Genomic DNA, 16,351 nt, shown 5'->3' on the forward strand with positions numbered 1-16,351 from the left:
CCTCTCACAGAGAGGCATTAATCACTTCCCTGGCCCAGCCGGCTGTTCCATCCCTGCTAGCTTTTATTAGCCAAGAAGGGCAAGGATCCAGCACAGAAGTGGTTGCACGAACCTGTCCAAGCACCTTGTCAACGTCCTCAAGCTGTACCAACTGAAACTCATCCAAGAAATCGGGACAAGGCTGTGCTCTGGATACCTCGCTTGATTCACCTGCTAAAACACTGGAGTCTAAGTCCTGGCGGATGCTAAATATTTTATCCTGGAAGTGCCTAGCAAATTCATTACAGTGGGCCTCAGATGGTTCTACCATGCCTTGGGGCCAGAGTGTAATAGCCCCTGGACAATTCTGAAGAGCTCTTCTGGTTTGAGGACCCTGCAAAGCAGATGGGGGGGTTACAGGTGGAGGAGAGGTAAGAGAAGTCCCATTGCACAAGTGAAACCAACTCACACAACACTGGATACAACACTATGTGAATAAGCCTTTAGTAAAAAGGTTTTTTAAAATAAATAAATCAGTCACTGTTGCATGAGCTCTGTGAAACTAAGTTGCTGCTTAGTGATAGGGGATATATGATGGCTGCAAAGTAGGCTGACTACATACCTGATGCAAAAACTCATTATGCGTTAAAAAGCATGTTGTGGTGCAAATTCATCCTTTTAAAACTGCCCAACAAATTAACTGCAATCTTTTAGTAGGATACTGAATTCTCTGTTTGAGGCCTGAAATTATAATTAAACGCCACAGTCTTGAAACGAGGTACTCTGGAGTTGTGCCACTGATATCGGTGGCCATTTTGTAGAAGGGGCAGTGCTTGTGTCCCCTGAAATGATCCAGTTCTCACTCTCCTCCTAGGAACCCTGGAACAGGAATAAACTGAGAACTGGAGCCCTCAGGAGGGGAGGTGGGGCTGGATCCAGTAAGGGGATGTGCACACCAGCTTCTGCTTCTACATAATGGCTGGTATGCAACAATCTGTGCGCGCTTGTGTGTGTGTGTGTGACAATGGAGAAGAGATTATTTCCTCAGCAGTTAGAGCAGCAGTAAAAAAAACTGGATTGTTCCCCATAATTATTCATATTGTGCTCTAAAGATTTCATTGTATGTTACTTTTGGTATTTTTTAGGGGAACTACTACCAGGCTTTATATAATAAGATAAGAATAAGCAAGAGAAGTAGACCTTTACTATAATATTCCATTTATAATCTCTAACCTTGTTCAATTTCTAACCTAGGCAGATACTACAAATGTGTTGTAGGATCTGCTTGCAAGACTAAATATGAAACAGAGGTTTGGCTTATCTACGCTCTCGTTTGGATACAGCAATTCAGATTTTCCAAGGTTTTTTTGTTTTGTTATTAACTTGAAAAGTAGCCACCTTAAAAAGCACTTTGAACCAAGCTAAAAGGCTCCATTCTCTTAACCAGTGGTGACAGTGAATTTTAGGAAAGGATTCAGAAATGGAAATTCCCCAAGCCATTTCAAAGAGCCCAACATTACAATCACCTTCCAATTTTGGACTCAGTTCATTCATTATGGCCTGCTGCCAGCCCTCTCATGTGCCAGTCCAATCTTTTCCTGCACTTCTTGAAGTTTACCAATTTGGGATTGGGAATAGGAGGAAAATAGTGCCTGGAAGTGCTTGAAAAAGCAGACTCAGTCAGAATGTGCATTGCCAACAAGGACTCTGAGAACTGTACTTTTTTATTACCTCATTCAATAAATCAAAATAATAATTTATAAAAAACTACAGTTCCCAGAGTTCCTTTGGTAATGGAGACTCCAAGCGCATTCAGAAGCTTTCATTGCAGAGAGTCACAATCTTAGGGAGAGCCCTGGCTTTTGCAAATCCCCTCAATTGCCATTTTTCTTCCCTTTTCCCTCTCCAGCTTGGTAACTCTGGGAGGGGGGGGAGTCACCAAAACTCACATTTCCTGACTCAGGAATAGAAATCTCCCAAGTATGTAATGCTTCCCTCGACTAAGAGGTAAGCATTACAAGTCTATAATTGTTCTCTGAAATGGGATTCAATTGATTAGATTGAAGGCTGTACATTTTTCATTTTACAATTGCTGGAAGAGAATGTATAAAGAAACTCGACTTTATTTCATGACAATAAGCATTTCATAGTTTGCCTTTTCACTCAAAGTAGTAGAGTTGACAGGATTGCTTTAAAATATCTATCCCATAAAAAGTTAGTGTGATGAAGCTTTCCTAATTAACTGAACCTCTTAGGAACATACAGGTGAGCTTCTGTACACCGTAGTCACTTAAAAACCAACCTTTTCTCTTCATTGATAGGCATCTAATGTCATGACACTGTTTCCAGGTACAATCCCTCCACTCATTAAGTCAGTTGTCCAAAGTGAGGAAGGTCTGGCAACCAATGAAGGGCTAAAGATGCTGGTGACCATTTCCTGTATCTTGGTTGGGGTCTTGCTGCTTTTTGTGCTTCTGCTGGTTGTGAGAAGGAGGAGGAGGGAACAAAGGCTGAAGAGACTCAGAGGTAAGAATGGACACCCCTTATTTGCTTACATGCATTTTGGTCACCTCGCCAAGAATTTGTAACTGAGACTGTGCACACAGATTAGCTTAAGAAGCTTGCAAGAAGTCAAGCTAGTTTTATGTGTTACAGGAGCAGCGTGGCTGCTGCTTCAGTGTGGCTCCATCTGACCCTGCTCTGCAAACATTAATAAGAGGAAAAATCACATTTTAGTGAGGCTTATAACATGGAGGTTTGCCATGGGAGCATCATATTGTCACCATCAACCATCTGTGAGACCCCAGTTTTGCCAGAGTAATATGGGACAGAACAGAGGTGGCTAATCTGCGGTAATTTGGTTGTTGTTGGACTGCAAATCCCAGTATCTCTTATTATTGGCCATGCTAGCTGGGGCTGATGGAAGATGGAATCCAACAACATCAAAGGGCCACAGGTTAGCCAACCCTAGGACAGAGACTTGTTCAGCAACAGTCACACTATTTTTGTAATATAAGAACTGACATTACATTATACACCCAACTTACCTAGTTAAATAACATTATAAACATTGACTGTTGATTTGTACTGCAATTCCTACTTGTTTCAACAGAGGTTGAGCTCTGGTCATCTTGTAACCCTAAATCCTTTCTCAGATGCCGCACTCACACATTTCTGGATGTGTGGCTGGGGCTATACTGTCTAACCATGCCCTTGACAGTGTATGTCCTTTCAGCCCTGCCCCAGACATCTGTGTGTTCAGCACGATGATCTGAGAAGGGAGCCTAGAGCTTTCATGCGTGCAGCAGGATGCCCTTTATGTTTACAAAGAGAAAAAAATGGGCAGGTATTTTTAGAATTTTAGAGATTGATGAATATTGGGTTCCCCCCCCCCAATATCAAATGTTGTACCACTGGAGTCCATGTTTGTTTTGCCTTCCTTTAACTTAGAGAATTTAGATAGTTTGGTCAGTAATATTTCAGTTTCAATTTTGTCTTGCCTTTTGCCTGGATGAGGCACAAAGGGGTCATGCTGACTGCTAGAAAATAGGATAAAGAACATATTTTAAAAATAGTAATAAGGGGCCTGTGGTGCTATCTTTGTTTTTGTTTTTGAGTTTTAACCTAGGCTGCAACTGTTCCAGAAACTACATTTTCTTTGCACACAAATTCAGTTCAATCAAGCAGCTGCTCCAGTATCAAACTGTATTTTTAGATATAGCAAAGCCCAGCTGAAAGCTGCAGGATTGCTGTTGATTTCCCAAGGGAGTCTATCTGCCCCTCCCACTTGGGAAAAAACAGAATTATAGCTGGCAAGATACTAAAAAGCATAAGTAAGAATAGCAGCTTGGATAGTTATTTTTCACCTTTCAAATGTAGTGATGTTCAGCCTTATAAATGTGCAAGGTGTTTATTTACAGTCAAACCGAATATTCCAGCAAGTCTAAACTCTTGCTTGTGTTAATGTTTTGAACATGCTTTTACTGGAGTTGCCAATACGTTTTTTTGCCCTGGTCTAAAGATGATGTGTCTAGTCATTTTTCAGTGTATTCATCTTCATGAACTCAGGAAAAGAGATATTGTGTGCAGAAAATAGCTATCACAGAACCCATTTTCAATGTATTGTCTAGTTACCGTTGTATTGGTTGACCAGGAAAAAGCCTAAAAGTTAGCTAGTAGAAACAAGGAATGTGCTAGAATTCTGCCCAATTTAGATTTGGTATCGAATTTTCCATTAATTTGCTTATTCTCTATAGTTGTGTGTCAGATTTTTATGTCGTGATTTTCCGCAGCTGTTTTTGAATAAACATGTCTAAAATATTTATATTGACAACAATAATTTTATCAATATTTCCTTTCATTTATTGATATTCCTTTCAAAATACTAGTATTTCCTTTAAAATTATCAATATTTCCTTTTTAAGATATTGATATTAATATGAGGGGGAAATGGATCGCTAAAAGCAGCAGCTAGTGGACAAAGAACGAACTCAAATTGACTTGGGCCTGCTAAGTTGACGGAATGCTTTTGAACCGGCACTGGGCCACAGATCCCATCCTTAGTAGAGACTAGGGGTGGGCAAGAATTCCTCTGAATTTGGATTTAGCACCGGATTTTTCAGTGGTCCACATATTTTCCATCTTAGTGGAACAATCCTGTTTGCTTTGAACTTCAGTAGCATTCCTCTGACACTGTTCCCCCCCCTCAAATATTCCCTTGAATATATTGTTGTTGTTGTGCTATTTTTACTCACAGCACAGTATTCTAGCTCTCTCTACCACCCCCACCACTCCAATAATCTAAACTCCAAATAGGAGGGGAAAAAACAGTCTCTGCTTGCTTGCTAACATGAAAACTGACCAGCTTCAGTCTTAGCAAAGAAGGAAGCTGCAGCACAACTGCTTTCTTTTCCTTGTATTTTCTTTCAAGTTATCAGTATTTCTTTTAAAATACTAGTATTTTCTTTGATTTATCGATATTTCCTTTCAAAATTTCATTATTTTGAGAAAATATTTTGAAAGATATTAATATCAATAATTTTGGAAGAAAATATAAATATTAATATCAATATTTTTGGAGAGGGGAAAAATCAGACTGGTAAAAGCAACAGAAAGCAGACAAAGAACTAACTCAAATCGATACTGCCTGTTAGGTTGACGAATGCTTTTGAAGTGGCACCAGCTAATGGATCCAATCCCTAGTGGAGACTGACTTAGTTCCTAAATAGTGTGATTATTTCATTTAGATAGGGCATCAGAGATGAAAGTAACCATTTGTGTGTCTGTATTGCCACTGCAATGCAAGATTAAGAGTCTGAACATGCATTGCAATTGACACAGAGATACCAGTGACCATGGCATCATTATGGTGAGGCCTCCACAACCAAGCAGTAGTACCGTATATTCCGGCGTATAAGACGACTTTTTAACCCAGGAAAATCTTTGCAAAAGTCGGGGGTCATCTTATACGCCGGGTGCTGAAAAAGAGCGGGAAAATTAATTAAAAAAAAAAGCTGCAGCGGGAGTGGAAGCAGTCGCAGCCGCCGTCCAGAGAGACCGTCGCTGCAAGGAAAGCAACGCAGCGAGGCTCAAGAAGTTACGGCAGAGCCTGAGATGAAATTGACTCGAAATGGAGTTACTGCTGTGAGGAGGGAAGCCTCCGCAGAGCCTGAGATGAAATTGACTAGAAACCGCGTTACTGCCTTGAGGAGGGAAGCCTCGGCAGAGCCTGAGACGAATTGACTCGAAACGGCCAGATACAGGAGGGAGAAGCCACAAAAGGCTCCTGGGGAGAACTTGGGCAAACTCTATATTTTAACTGGAAAAGTTGGGGGTCGTCTTATACGCCCAGTTGTCTTATACGCCGGAATATACGGTATTTCCTCTTTCAACAAGCCTTTTAAGCTGAGACCTATCCCAGTCTGCATCTGTGTCAGAATTGTTTAATATGTTTTTTAATAATGTTTTTAACCCTTTTTAAGGTTGTTTTTTCTAAAATGTTTTTAATGCTGTTTTGTTTTGTATTTTAAGATCTGTTTTTATGATGTTTTAAAGTGTTTTAGTGCTTTGTTTGCCGCCCTGGGCTCCTGCTGGGAGGAAGGGTGGGATACAAATTAATTAAATAAATAAATATTTAAAATACCTTGCCCTGAACAAAGCTGTGGGAAATGATGCTTCATTCCTAGAATCTGATACACACCCCAGCCAGAAAACTCCTGGTAATTTCACACTAGACTATATGCATGCCAAGCCTCAGTAACCAGGCTATCTCCCAGAGGTGTGCTGATTCCAGGACAACCCACATAGCAGCACACTGATTGGGTAACCAAGATCTGCCATCAACTTTCCCCTCACCCAGTAGTTCCAGACTGTGCATCCACATGAGCACAAAGGCCAGTGTGTAGTATGGGAGAGGCCAAGAACTCACTCTGCTGAAATGAGAGAACAAGGCTGTTTAGCCAGTCATCCTAAGGATTAGCAATAAAATTAGGACCAGAGTGGATGGATGCAGCAAGTCTGTGCAAGGCTAGAGAAGAAGGGATATAATTTTCAGTATGTTCCACACCTAGACTTTGTGGGCATGTTTTATCATTGTTGCGATAAGGAAAAAAAAGTCAGATCATCAATTTTGGCACACCACTCATGAGATCATGGATCTTGAGATTATCAGAGGTTTACAAACAAGGACTTTGTAATGAAAAATCCAATCTTTTATTTAGACATAGAGTCATCAGTAAGGGGCCCATGATATAGTTGTACAGTTATGATTACCACCACTTTGTCTCCAGACATTGTTATTCCTAATTCCTAAATTTCAAATAATAAAGCAATGATATTGAAATAAACACCTTTTATGCTGCTGTTACATTAACTTGGACAATAATTTTTTTTTGTGACATCTGAAATTTTCTAACTTATAAAGGAACCAATGTTTGATATGGTTTTGTAAAGCATAAAGTAAGCCCTGGAGGAAATGGTTAAGCAACAGAAATATTTCAGACATGGGGGCAGGGGAATTCAGATAAAATTGCATGCATGCTTCAGAAAGTATCTCATATTTACAAACCTGATAAATCAGTATAAAGATAAGTGCAAATTCAGCCTTTGATGTGTGACGGTAGCCGTTTTAAAGATTTAAGATAGAGTTTATTTTCATATCAGATAGCTTTTCAGAGCCATGATGTCATAAGCTTGATTGTGGATTCTGAATAAGTCACATTATTATATAATTTTCAAGGTAAAAGGTTATGAAAATCAGTCTTCCCCTAGCAGATGCCCTCCAGATGTTTTGGGTTACAACTTCCATCAGCTCAAGCCAGCATGGTCAATGGTAAGAGATGCTGGGTGTTGTAGTTCAGCAACTAGAGAGCACTAGGTTGAGTAAAGCTCATCCAATATCACAAATGTTATATTGGCTTTCTTTAAACACCATTAAATTCAGTGGAACTTACTCTCAGATAAATTTATTTAGGATTGCAGTCTTAATAGTGTCTTTCTACTCCAAATAAGGCTGAATGAGGTTCTGGCTAAGTTCAGGTGTCATCTTGAGGTGGTATCTGAGTCATTTCAAGGGAGCAGTTATAAATGGATTCTCTTGTGCCATCCATGGCAGCCTTTCCCCCTTATTTCTTAAGTCTGTAACATGATGAGAACTCTAGGATTTAGGGAGGGAAAAGTTATGTTTCAAGTAATACTCTGAAACCTAACAGCAATGGCTTTGCACTCAATAGTTAGTTTATGGTCAGTGTAGGCAGGGCCAACGCCAAAGGGCAGCCAGGTGGGGCCCTGGCCAAGGGCCCCATGGTCCAGAGGGGCCCCTGAAGGGGCCCTCGTTAGGGTAGGGGAGTAGCTCTCCCCTTCCATGATCGCAGGGAGGGAGCTGCCCCCCGCTCGCTTGGCCTCCCCCCTGCCTGCTCACTCACTCTCCTTTCCCCGCCGGCTCACTCGCCCTCCCCCCACTCACTCCCCCTCCCTCCCCCGCCCACTTACTCCCCCTACCCCTACCCACTTGCTCACCCACCTGCTCTCTCACTTGCCCACCCACTCACCCCCACCTGCCATCCCACCCCCTGGCCCACCATCCCACCCCCCACCCTCTCAATAGGTAGGTAGGTTGGTACGTGGGGCATGTGTGCATGTGGGTGCCAGGGCAGGCTGGTGCCCAAGGGCCCCAGTACGCCTGGCGCTGGCCCTGAGTGTAGGGCAGGTTTGCTTAATTTGTAACCCATCAAACCAAATGCTAAACTTTTTATACTAGGTACAGGCAACTTGTGGCCCACCAGATGTTGTTTAACTAACTCCCATCATCCCTGACTATTGGCCATACTGAATGGGGCTGATGGGAGTTGAAATCCAACAATATCTCAAGGACCACAGGTCCCCATCACAAGTTACCACAGACTGGCACTGGCTTTTCAAGGTATCAGATTAGTCTTTCCTATTCTGTTACCTGAGATCTTTTTATCTGTGGATGCCAAGGAATTTGGGACCTTCTGCATATATGCTGTACTACTGAGCTCTGACTCCTTCTCAGTATCAACAATCCTATGTACAGATATCTTAACATTCAATGCATAAATGAAACAAATGTTATTCTAGGTTGAAGTAGGTTCAGTGAACTTTGGGAAGCAAATGTATATGTGAGTAGTCCACAGATTGGTGATGTGAATGATCAATATTAATGTTAAAAGACTCCAGATCATTCACTCAAAGGAACATCTGCCATTAATATAATAATAATCTAAGACAGGTTTTCCCAACCTGGTGTCCTCCAGATGTTTTGGACTACAGCTTCCATTGGTCATGCTAGCTGGGGCATATGGGAGTTGTATTCCAAAACATCTGGAGGGCATCAGGTTGGAAAAAGCTGATCTTAACACTGGAATAATCTCCTATGAATGAGACTAATCTTATTTATAATTATAATTAATTATAAATAATTATAAATTGTATGATGTCACTTATTGAAAATGCAGGAAGTGGGGTCAGAAGAAATTTCTGTAAGATCAACAATGAATACCACCCAAAGTCATTCAAATCTCTTCTAATTGAAGCAACAGAATGGGGGGGAAACTCTTGCCCTTCTTTTGTAGCAGTGTTCCTATGGGAAAAGTATCACCATTATATAGGTCCATGTTGCTAACAGGTACAATATGGTCACAATCTCATTTTGGTCCTAATCCTACATGGAGTTGTATTGTATGCTTATTCCCCCCATAGCAGCTCATACAGCTCCTCAGAAAATCCAGAATTGTAGTTTCTCATTCTGCCCAGATGGGTGTACTGCATTTTCAGTAAAAATGGATTATGAATATACAATCATTATTTTATTTATTTGTTGAGAGATTTAAATGCCTTTTTTCCTTATTAAAAGATACCTTGGGAAAGTATACCTCCGACAGAATGTAACAAAAGCAATAATAAAAAGTAGCAGCATAAAAATAAGTCCAACAGGCATCAGCCTCTCCCAAAGTCTTCCCTAAAAAGTCATGTCTTAATGAGGTGGCAAAAGAGACATAAAGATGGGGCCAGGAGGGGGCTTCTTTGGGAAAGTGTTCCATAATGTTAGATCCAGAACTGAAAAGGCCCCACTCCTTGAATTAATCCGCCCAACCTAAGTTAGGGGAAAGTAACCTGGAGTAGGACCTCAGATGTTGATCAGAGTATATGGTAGGGAACACATAGGAGAAGGTGGTTCATAAAGTATTCAGCCCCCAAATTGATGAGGACTTTTAGGAAGGGTTGGGGAAACTGTGGCCCTCCTGACGTTCTTACCTTACAATTCCCATCGTTCTAGATTGCTGGCCACACTGGCTAGAGCTGATAGGAATTGGAGCCCAAGAACATCTGGAAGACCAGATGCGGATGCAAAAAAAAAAAGGCAAATGCTATTTGAGGCTTCATTAACAGAAGTATAATTTCCAAATCGCATGAAATACTAGTTCCCCTTTTTTCAGCACCTCATCTTGAGTACTGTGTCCAGTTCTGGACACCACACATTAAGAAGGATGCAGACAAAGTGGAACAAGTTCAGAGGAGGGCAACAACGATGATCAGGGGACTGGAAACAAAGCCCTGTGACGAGAGACTGAAAGAGCTGGGCATGTTTAGCCTTGAGAAGACTGAGGGGAGATATGATAGCACTCCAAGTACTTGAAAGGTTGTCACACAGAAGAGGGCCAGGATCCCTTCTTGATAATCCCAGAGTGCAGGAGATGAAATAATGGGCTTATGTTGCAGGAAATCAGATTTCAGCTGAACATCAGGAAAAACTTCCTAACTGTTAGAGCAGTCTGACAATGGAACAAATTACCTAGGGAGGTGGTGGGCTCCCCAACACTGGAGGTATTCAAGAGGCAGCTGGAAAGCAACCTGTTGGGTGTGCTTTAACTTGGATTCCTGCATTGAGCAGGGGATTGAACTCGATGGCCTTGTAGGCCCCTTCCAACTCTACTATTCTATGATTCTATGACTATAGGTTTCCCATCCCTGCTTCAAAGTAAGAACCAGCACCTTGAATTGAGTCAGACCAGACCATACAGAACTAGAAAAACTCACTTTGTCTGAACAGCCCCAAACAAAACTCTGGAATTTTAGACCGATTGAAGGGTCGTCCACATATAAAGCATGTTACAATAAACAAATCTAGAAGTTACTACAACATTGAATGGCTGTGTCTGGGTCAGTCTTTCCCAGGAAAAGGCTGCCATGTGGTCATTGCTGCCATGTGGTCATCCAGAGGTAATGAGGAAGTGAGGTGCAGCCCCAAGCTGCAACCTTTAGTCTTAAGTGGGAGTACAACCCCATCCAATGAAGACTGCATGTTGTAACTCTTGATCAACTAACAGTATTTCCATGTTACCTAAATTAAGTCTCAATTTCTTCTTCCACATCCTGTTCCTCACCACCAGGCAAAATAAACTTTTAACTGTGTCTAAACAATTAGGTTTAATTAAACAAACATGCAGTGCTAATGAGCTATTTATGCAGTGCTAATATTTGTCCTGCTTTCTTCTAGATGCAAAGAGTCTGGCTGAAATGCTTATGAGGTAAGAATAATGTGTAGAAATTGCCAGTTTGGTTGTGATATAGGAGTATCAACCTAAAAACAGGACTGAGACCTTTCCAAAATACATAATAAGTATTATGGAAACATCCAATTTAAGTATTTTTAGAAATTAAAATATAGATATAGTTTGTGGAGAAGAACTGCAAACAATTGAGTGGGTGGTTTAGATCTACAGAAAAGCATGGAATCAGAGTACCATGTATGGTATTTGTTTGTTTATTATATGCAGTTATAGTCCACTCTTCACCAAGCAGTTCCAGGGCAGGTCTCATGGAGCTTGATACAACAGATAAAGCAACACAATCCTTAGCATCTCTAATCCAACAAAAAACCCATATTAAATAGTAATCAAGGTCAGCAATAGAGCTGCAGTAGGGTATATCCAGATATCATCTCTCTCCCCCCACCCCCCAGACCTGTACAAAAAGATATTCCTTAATCCACTGACAAAAAAAATTCAAAGAAGGGGCCAGATGCACCCTGGATAGGAGGGCATTCCACAACCTGAGGTGAGAAGGGATGGTTCTGTATCTTGATGGTAGAAGCCAGCTATATTAAGGACAATATTGATAGCCTAGATCCTATGACATCATAGACCCACCCCTCTTCCCCTGAAATCTATCAATCACTTTTGCAACTCTTTTTAAAATGTTGCTTTTCATCAACTAGCAGTAGGGAACCTCTGGCCCACAGGCCTGATTAGGCCCAGCAAGGGTCATAATTTGTCCTGTGAGGCCATTTTCCCCAAACAACACCCACCAGCCTCACACCTGACATATGGAATGTCAGGTGTGGGGCACAAAAAGCCATGGCTGCAAAGGAACAATCAGGACCTTAAAGAGTATTCCCAATTGTCCCTTGGCAAGGAGGGCTAACTGACAGCAACGCCCTTTGAAGTTGTCACCTGATGCCACAATGATGGCAAGTGGCTGACATATTGGCAGCCCCTCCCACCTATCAAAAATGGCCCACAGGAGGATGGGTCAGCTCTTGATTTGGCCCTTGGGCTGAAAAGGTTTCCCTACCTCTGTGATAAGGCAAATTATGGACAAATTTATAAACTTCCACATGGCACAGCCCACTTCAAGCATGGGGGAGGGGCAAGAGAGTCATGAATGAACTCACACCAACAGAAAAAGGCAAGAATTTCAAGCAGTCCTCACTTCAGTTGAATACTGCCGCTTGAATACTCCCACATGAGGAGCAGGAACATTATGAAGAATCAGGGAAATGCACGACACTTGAGGGAAAAGGGGACAGGGAAGAACAAGAGTTCCATGTATGTCCATGTTCAGCACAAGAGGGGAAGGGTGAAGGTGGGGATCTTTTCTTTAGATGGATAGGTCTAGCTTTTAAGCTCAGTGACTTATTTTCCAAAGCTTCTCCAGTCACAGTAATTTGGGTGTAGGTTGCTGAATCAAATAAACAGATTTGTTCTTCATGTGGGCCGTCATTGTCCTCCGGGTTTTGGCTGTGAGAACAGGGAATAATCAGCAGTATTATATTATTGGGCTGGCCTGCTTCTTTCCCAATTGTTCTTTTTCCTAACAAACAGTTAAAAATCATAGCACATTCTGGTTTTTTCTTTATAGAGGGTGCTTAAAGGAAGGGGGGAGGCAGTGAGAAAAAAATTATGGACTTGTTCAGTTTTTTATAACAAAGGTAAAATTACCTAGCACGACAGCCCCTGCACTTATTTGTCTATTTATTACTAGGTTTCTTAATTTTCTTACCCTGGGACACCTCCCTCATGCCTCCAGTTTTGGACGATTGCCCCCAACTCACCCTCTAAAAAAAACCTAGGGGAGGGAATGTGTTTTCTATTTTCCCACCCCAAACTGATAAAGTCTGACCTTGCAGAAAAACTGCTGCACCTACCCAGATATGCAAATTGGACATGCATTTTAATATCCTATTTTATTTTATAATGTTTATTTTTGAACTGCTGATTTTATTTATATTTAGGTGAGACTAGGCCAAAAAAATTTTAATGTCTGACTTTAGTGTATTGCCTCCTGGGACTCCTACTGGGAGGAAGGGCAGGATATAAATCTAATAAATAAATAAATAAAAGGGGGAAAACCAGCCATTTTTAGATTCCCCAATATAGTCAATGGAGACAAAACAGAGCTTCAAATTTATCAGATCAGATTTGGACTCAAATAATGAATTCATCCAGAAGAGATCAGGCTACTTCCAGTAGTGTAGTGGCAAATTCAGAAGTGCAGGGTCCCTTCATGTTAGTCACAGCCACGGCCTTCCCCCTTTTTTACTGCAGGGTTGAGAATGAGATCCTTGTTAATGCCTTCTCCCACAACAGACATCTCTAGGAGCCAATCAGCATGGAAGAGCATTAGCTACTGAAAGAGGACTCTTCTCAGTGGCTGACTCATCTCCTTTCACCCTGATTGGTTCCAATCAGCAGGAAAGGTCAACAAAGCATGTTAGAAGATTATTCTCAGTAGCTAGGATACTCCCCTTTCATGCAGATTGGCTCACAGGAAGCTGGAGACATAGATACCCTGCTGGGATCCTGCTCCCAAAAAAGTAAAGGGTCTAAGACACCCCCCCGAGACCCTGAACAACTACACCCCTGGCTACCTCCAAATGTGACAGATACAAAGCTAATATTTTGGTTGCTACACTCACCTAATATAATGTGTGTGCTTGTAAAATTCTTAGTTTCATAACTCATTCCAAGGCTAATGTTCCAGTACACACATTTTAAAATGAGAATATAATAGCTTTGGTGAGAACATGCTAATTGTTTCTTATCTCTTTTCCCAAATGTTGGGAGTTAGTACAGGAATGCTGGTTGGATTGTTTCTTAAAAACTATTACTGCAGTGTCAACAGAACAAAAAGCAAAATGCATTGAATGAGAATAGGAAGCCAGATGTAATTACTGCAGTCCATATAAAGCTTGAATAAATAACCATTTTTAAATGTCCAGTTTCTCTATAGATTAATATTTTTCATTTCCAAGATATAGCAAGAATACAATGCCATAAAACCCACCTTCCCTCTGATTGAATGAAGGATTGTTAGTTCTGCCTTTGAGAAATGGAAGGTAGGGAGAAATAGTTTATTATTGTACTCAGAAAGAATCTCAAAGGGAAGGGCTTACAGTCTCTGATGGTGCTTGTCTCTTATTTTTCTAAGCTTCCTGTTTTAAACTGATACATCTTATGTACACTTGGGAGAACTAATGAATTGTTTTTAAAATAATACAATAATTTAGGTAATTTCATCATTTGATTTTAATGGATGTATTCCCCCCCCCTTTTTTTTTTGTTTGGTTTGATTTTTTGATCCCTAGCAAGAATACAAGGACTTCGGACACACTTAACAAGCAACAGCAGACACTCAGAATGCACATAGATATTCCCAGAGCTCAGCTTCTGATTGAAGAAAGAGACACAATGGAGACCATTGGTGAGCCATCAACAAGTTCATTAGGTTGCCTTCTACAACAAGTGGATCTTAATAACAATTGTTTCTTTTAAGGCACAATTTGTTGCAACTAGGGGGAAGAAGAATTGAGGATCATTCTAATTCTGTATTCTGCTTTAAACTGTTTTGGAGTAGCAAAGATGTTTAGCAAACTATTATAGAACTAAAAATAATTCAAGGGAAAGACTCAAGATTCATCCAATATAAGTGAAGGCTATGATATTTCTTGGACTTCCTTTTTAATTTCCTTTTTTGTGGGGGTAGGTTAGCAAAAAAGTAGCCATCCTTATTTAAAATTCCAAAGAAAATATGAACTGCATGTAACATTTAAAGAACAGAGAACATTCCCTGCAAATACTTTTTCTTACAGTTTCTTACAGTTTTCTTACAGTTTTTTTTCTTTGATGATAAAAGTCCTGACTTGGTCTTACTCTGTACTCCGTGTAAAATGGCATAATTAGCAGTGAGACCAACATCTGGAGTTCAAGAAGAAAATCACAAAGAAAGCGCCTGGAGTGGTTTTGACACACACTTGGAAAAAGAATGGAAAAGGGAACCTTTTTAAGCTGGTTGGGCCAGCTTAAATTGTATGCCACCACTCACTTGTGGGAATCAGGGATGCAACCTAAATTTAAGCCAAATTCATGTATCACCGTGAAGCAAATTGCATGATTCCGTCTTTCTTCCTGGCTACAACTCACACTGCACTGATAACATACAAAAGAGTGAAATGTATTTATTTGCTTGCTTATTCATTCATTCATTCATTCATTCATTCATTCAATTTATATCCCACCCTCCCGAAGGAATCCTGGGCAGCAAACACATCAATACCAATATATCTTTAAAAGCATTCTAAGAAACAGTTAAAACATTAGCTCAACCAGTGAATTCAGGGTTTCCTTGAACAGTATCTTTCAGCCATCAAATGCCTGGGTAAACAGAAATGTTTTTAAATTCCTCCTGATGAGGAGAAAGCTACACCTCACCAGAGAGAGAATTCCACAAGCAGAAAATTGCCACTGAAATCACACTATGTGGGGCAGATCATCCGGGAGGGCAGCATACCTCTCTGGGGATCAGCAGCACTAACGGGAAGTTTAACTTTCATGGTACATGTCTTACAGAGAAATCCTATAGGTCATTTATGGTAGAGGTTGAGAGATCCACTGGCGGAGCCACCACTGCATGCATATCCTGCCAATTCACTGCAGTCAGGGCAGGTGGAGGGGGTCAGATTTCTCTGCATAGTGCATAGTAATGCAGTATTTATTTATGCTTTTTTATTGCTTTTAATGATGTTTCTATTTTTTAAAAAATGTTATTGTGTCTTTGTATGTTTTAAGCTGCCTTGATGTACTTCTGTGAAAAGAGTGGCTTATAATTACTTAAATAAATAAATTTATCTTATTGTAGTTAATAGAACTACGTACACCAGCTCCAGTGCTGGTGAAGAGTTCCTTTAGTTCTGTGGGTGTGTTGGAGAGACTGCAAGACTTGGAAGTGGCACATCCCTGCCTGGCCCTGACATGCCCCCACCGCAGCCCTTCTCCCTCCCCATGCAGGTTGAACATTGCTGGAGAAACGTCTGTGCCAGTGGTGCTTTCTACCTGCATGCTGAGGGGCCTCTGGGGATGTAACTGTTGACCTGCAGGTACACATCTCTCTCTGTTTGGTGGAGTGGCATTTTAGTCTCTTCCTATGGCCTTCAGCAGGCCTACGGATAGGTATAGTATTGTACCTTAGTCTTGGGCTATAATTTCCCTTAGAGGCATTCTCACCCATCACATTATTCTCTTACATCTGTTCACTTCCTTATTATCTTTCACACAACTTATCTTTCTTTCAGAAA

General features: G+C 40.9%; 1 protein-coding gene across 1 annotated transcript in view; it reads left to right on the forward strand.

The window, feature by feature from the left end:
• The window catches only part of DSCAM (DS cell adhesion molecule), a 602,142-nt gene that overhangs the window by 520,957 nt on the left and 64,834 nt on the right, over positions 1 to 16,351 (forward strand). Inside the window, exons 27-29 of the mRNA XM_061627614.1 lie at positions 2,329 to 2,505; positions 10,997 to 11,027; positions 14,366 to 14,481. Coding sequence (XP_061483598.1) covers positions 2,329 to 2,505; positions 10,997 to 11,027; positions 14,366 to 14,481 — 324 coding nt within the window. The remainder of the gene's footprint in view (positions 1 to 2,328; positions 2,506 to 10,996; positions 11,028 to 14,365; positions 14,482 to 16,351) is intronic.

The sequence above is a fragment of the Rhineura floridana genome, chromosome 5, assembly GCF_030035675.1.
Source record: "Rhineura floridana isolate rRhiFlo1 chromosome 5, rRhiFlo1.hap2, whole genome shotgun sequence".
NCBI lineage: Eukaryota > Metazoa > Chordata > Lepidosauria > Squamata > Rhineuridae > Rhineura > Rhineura floridana.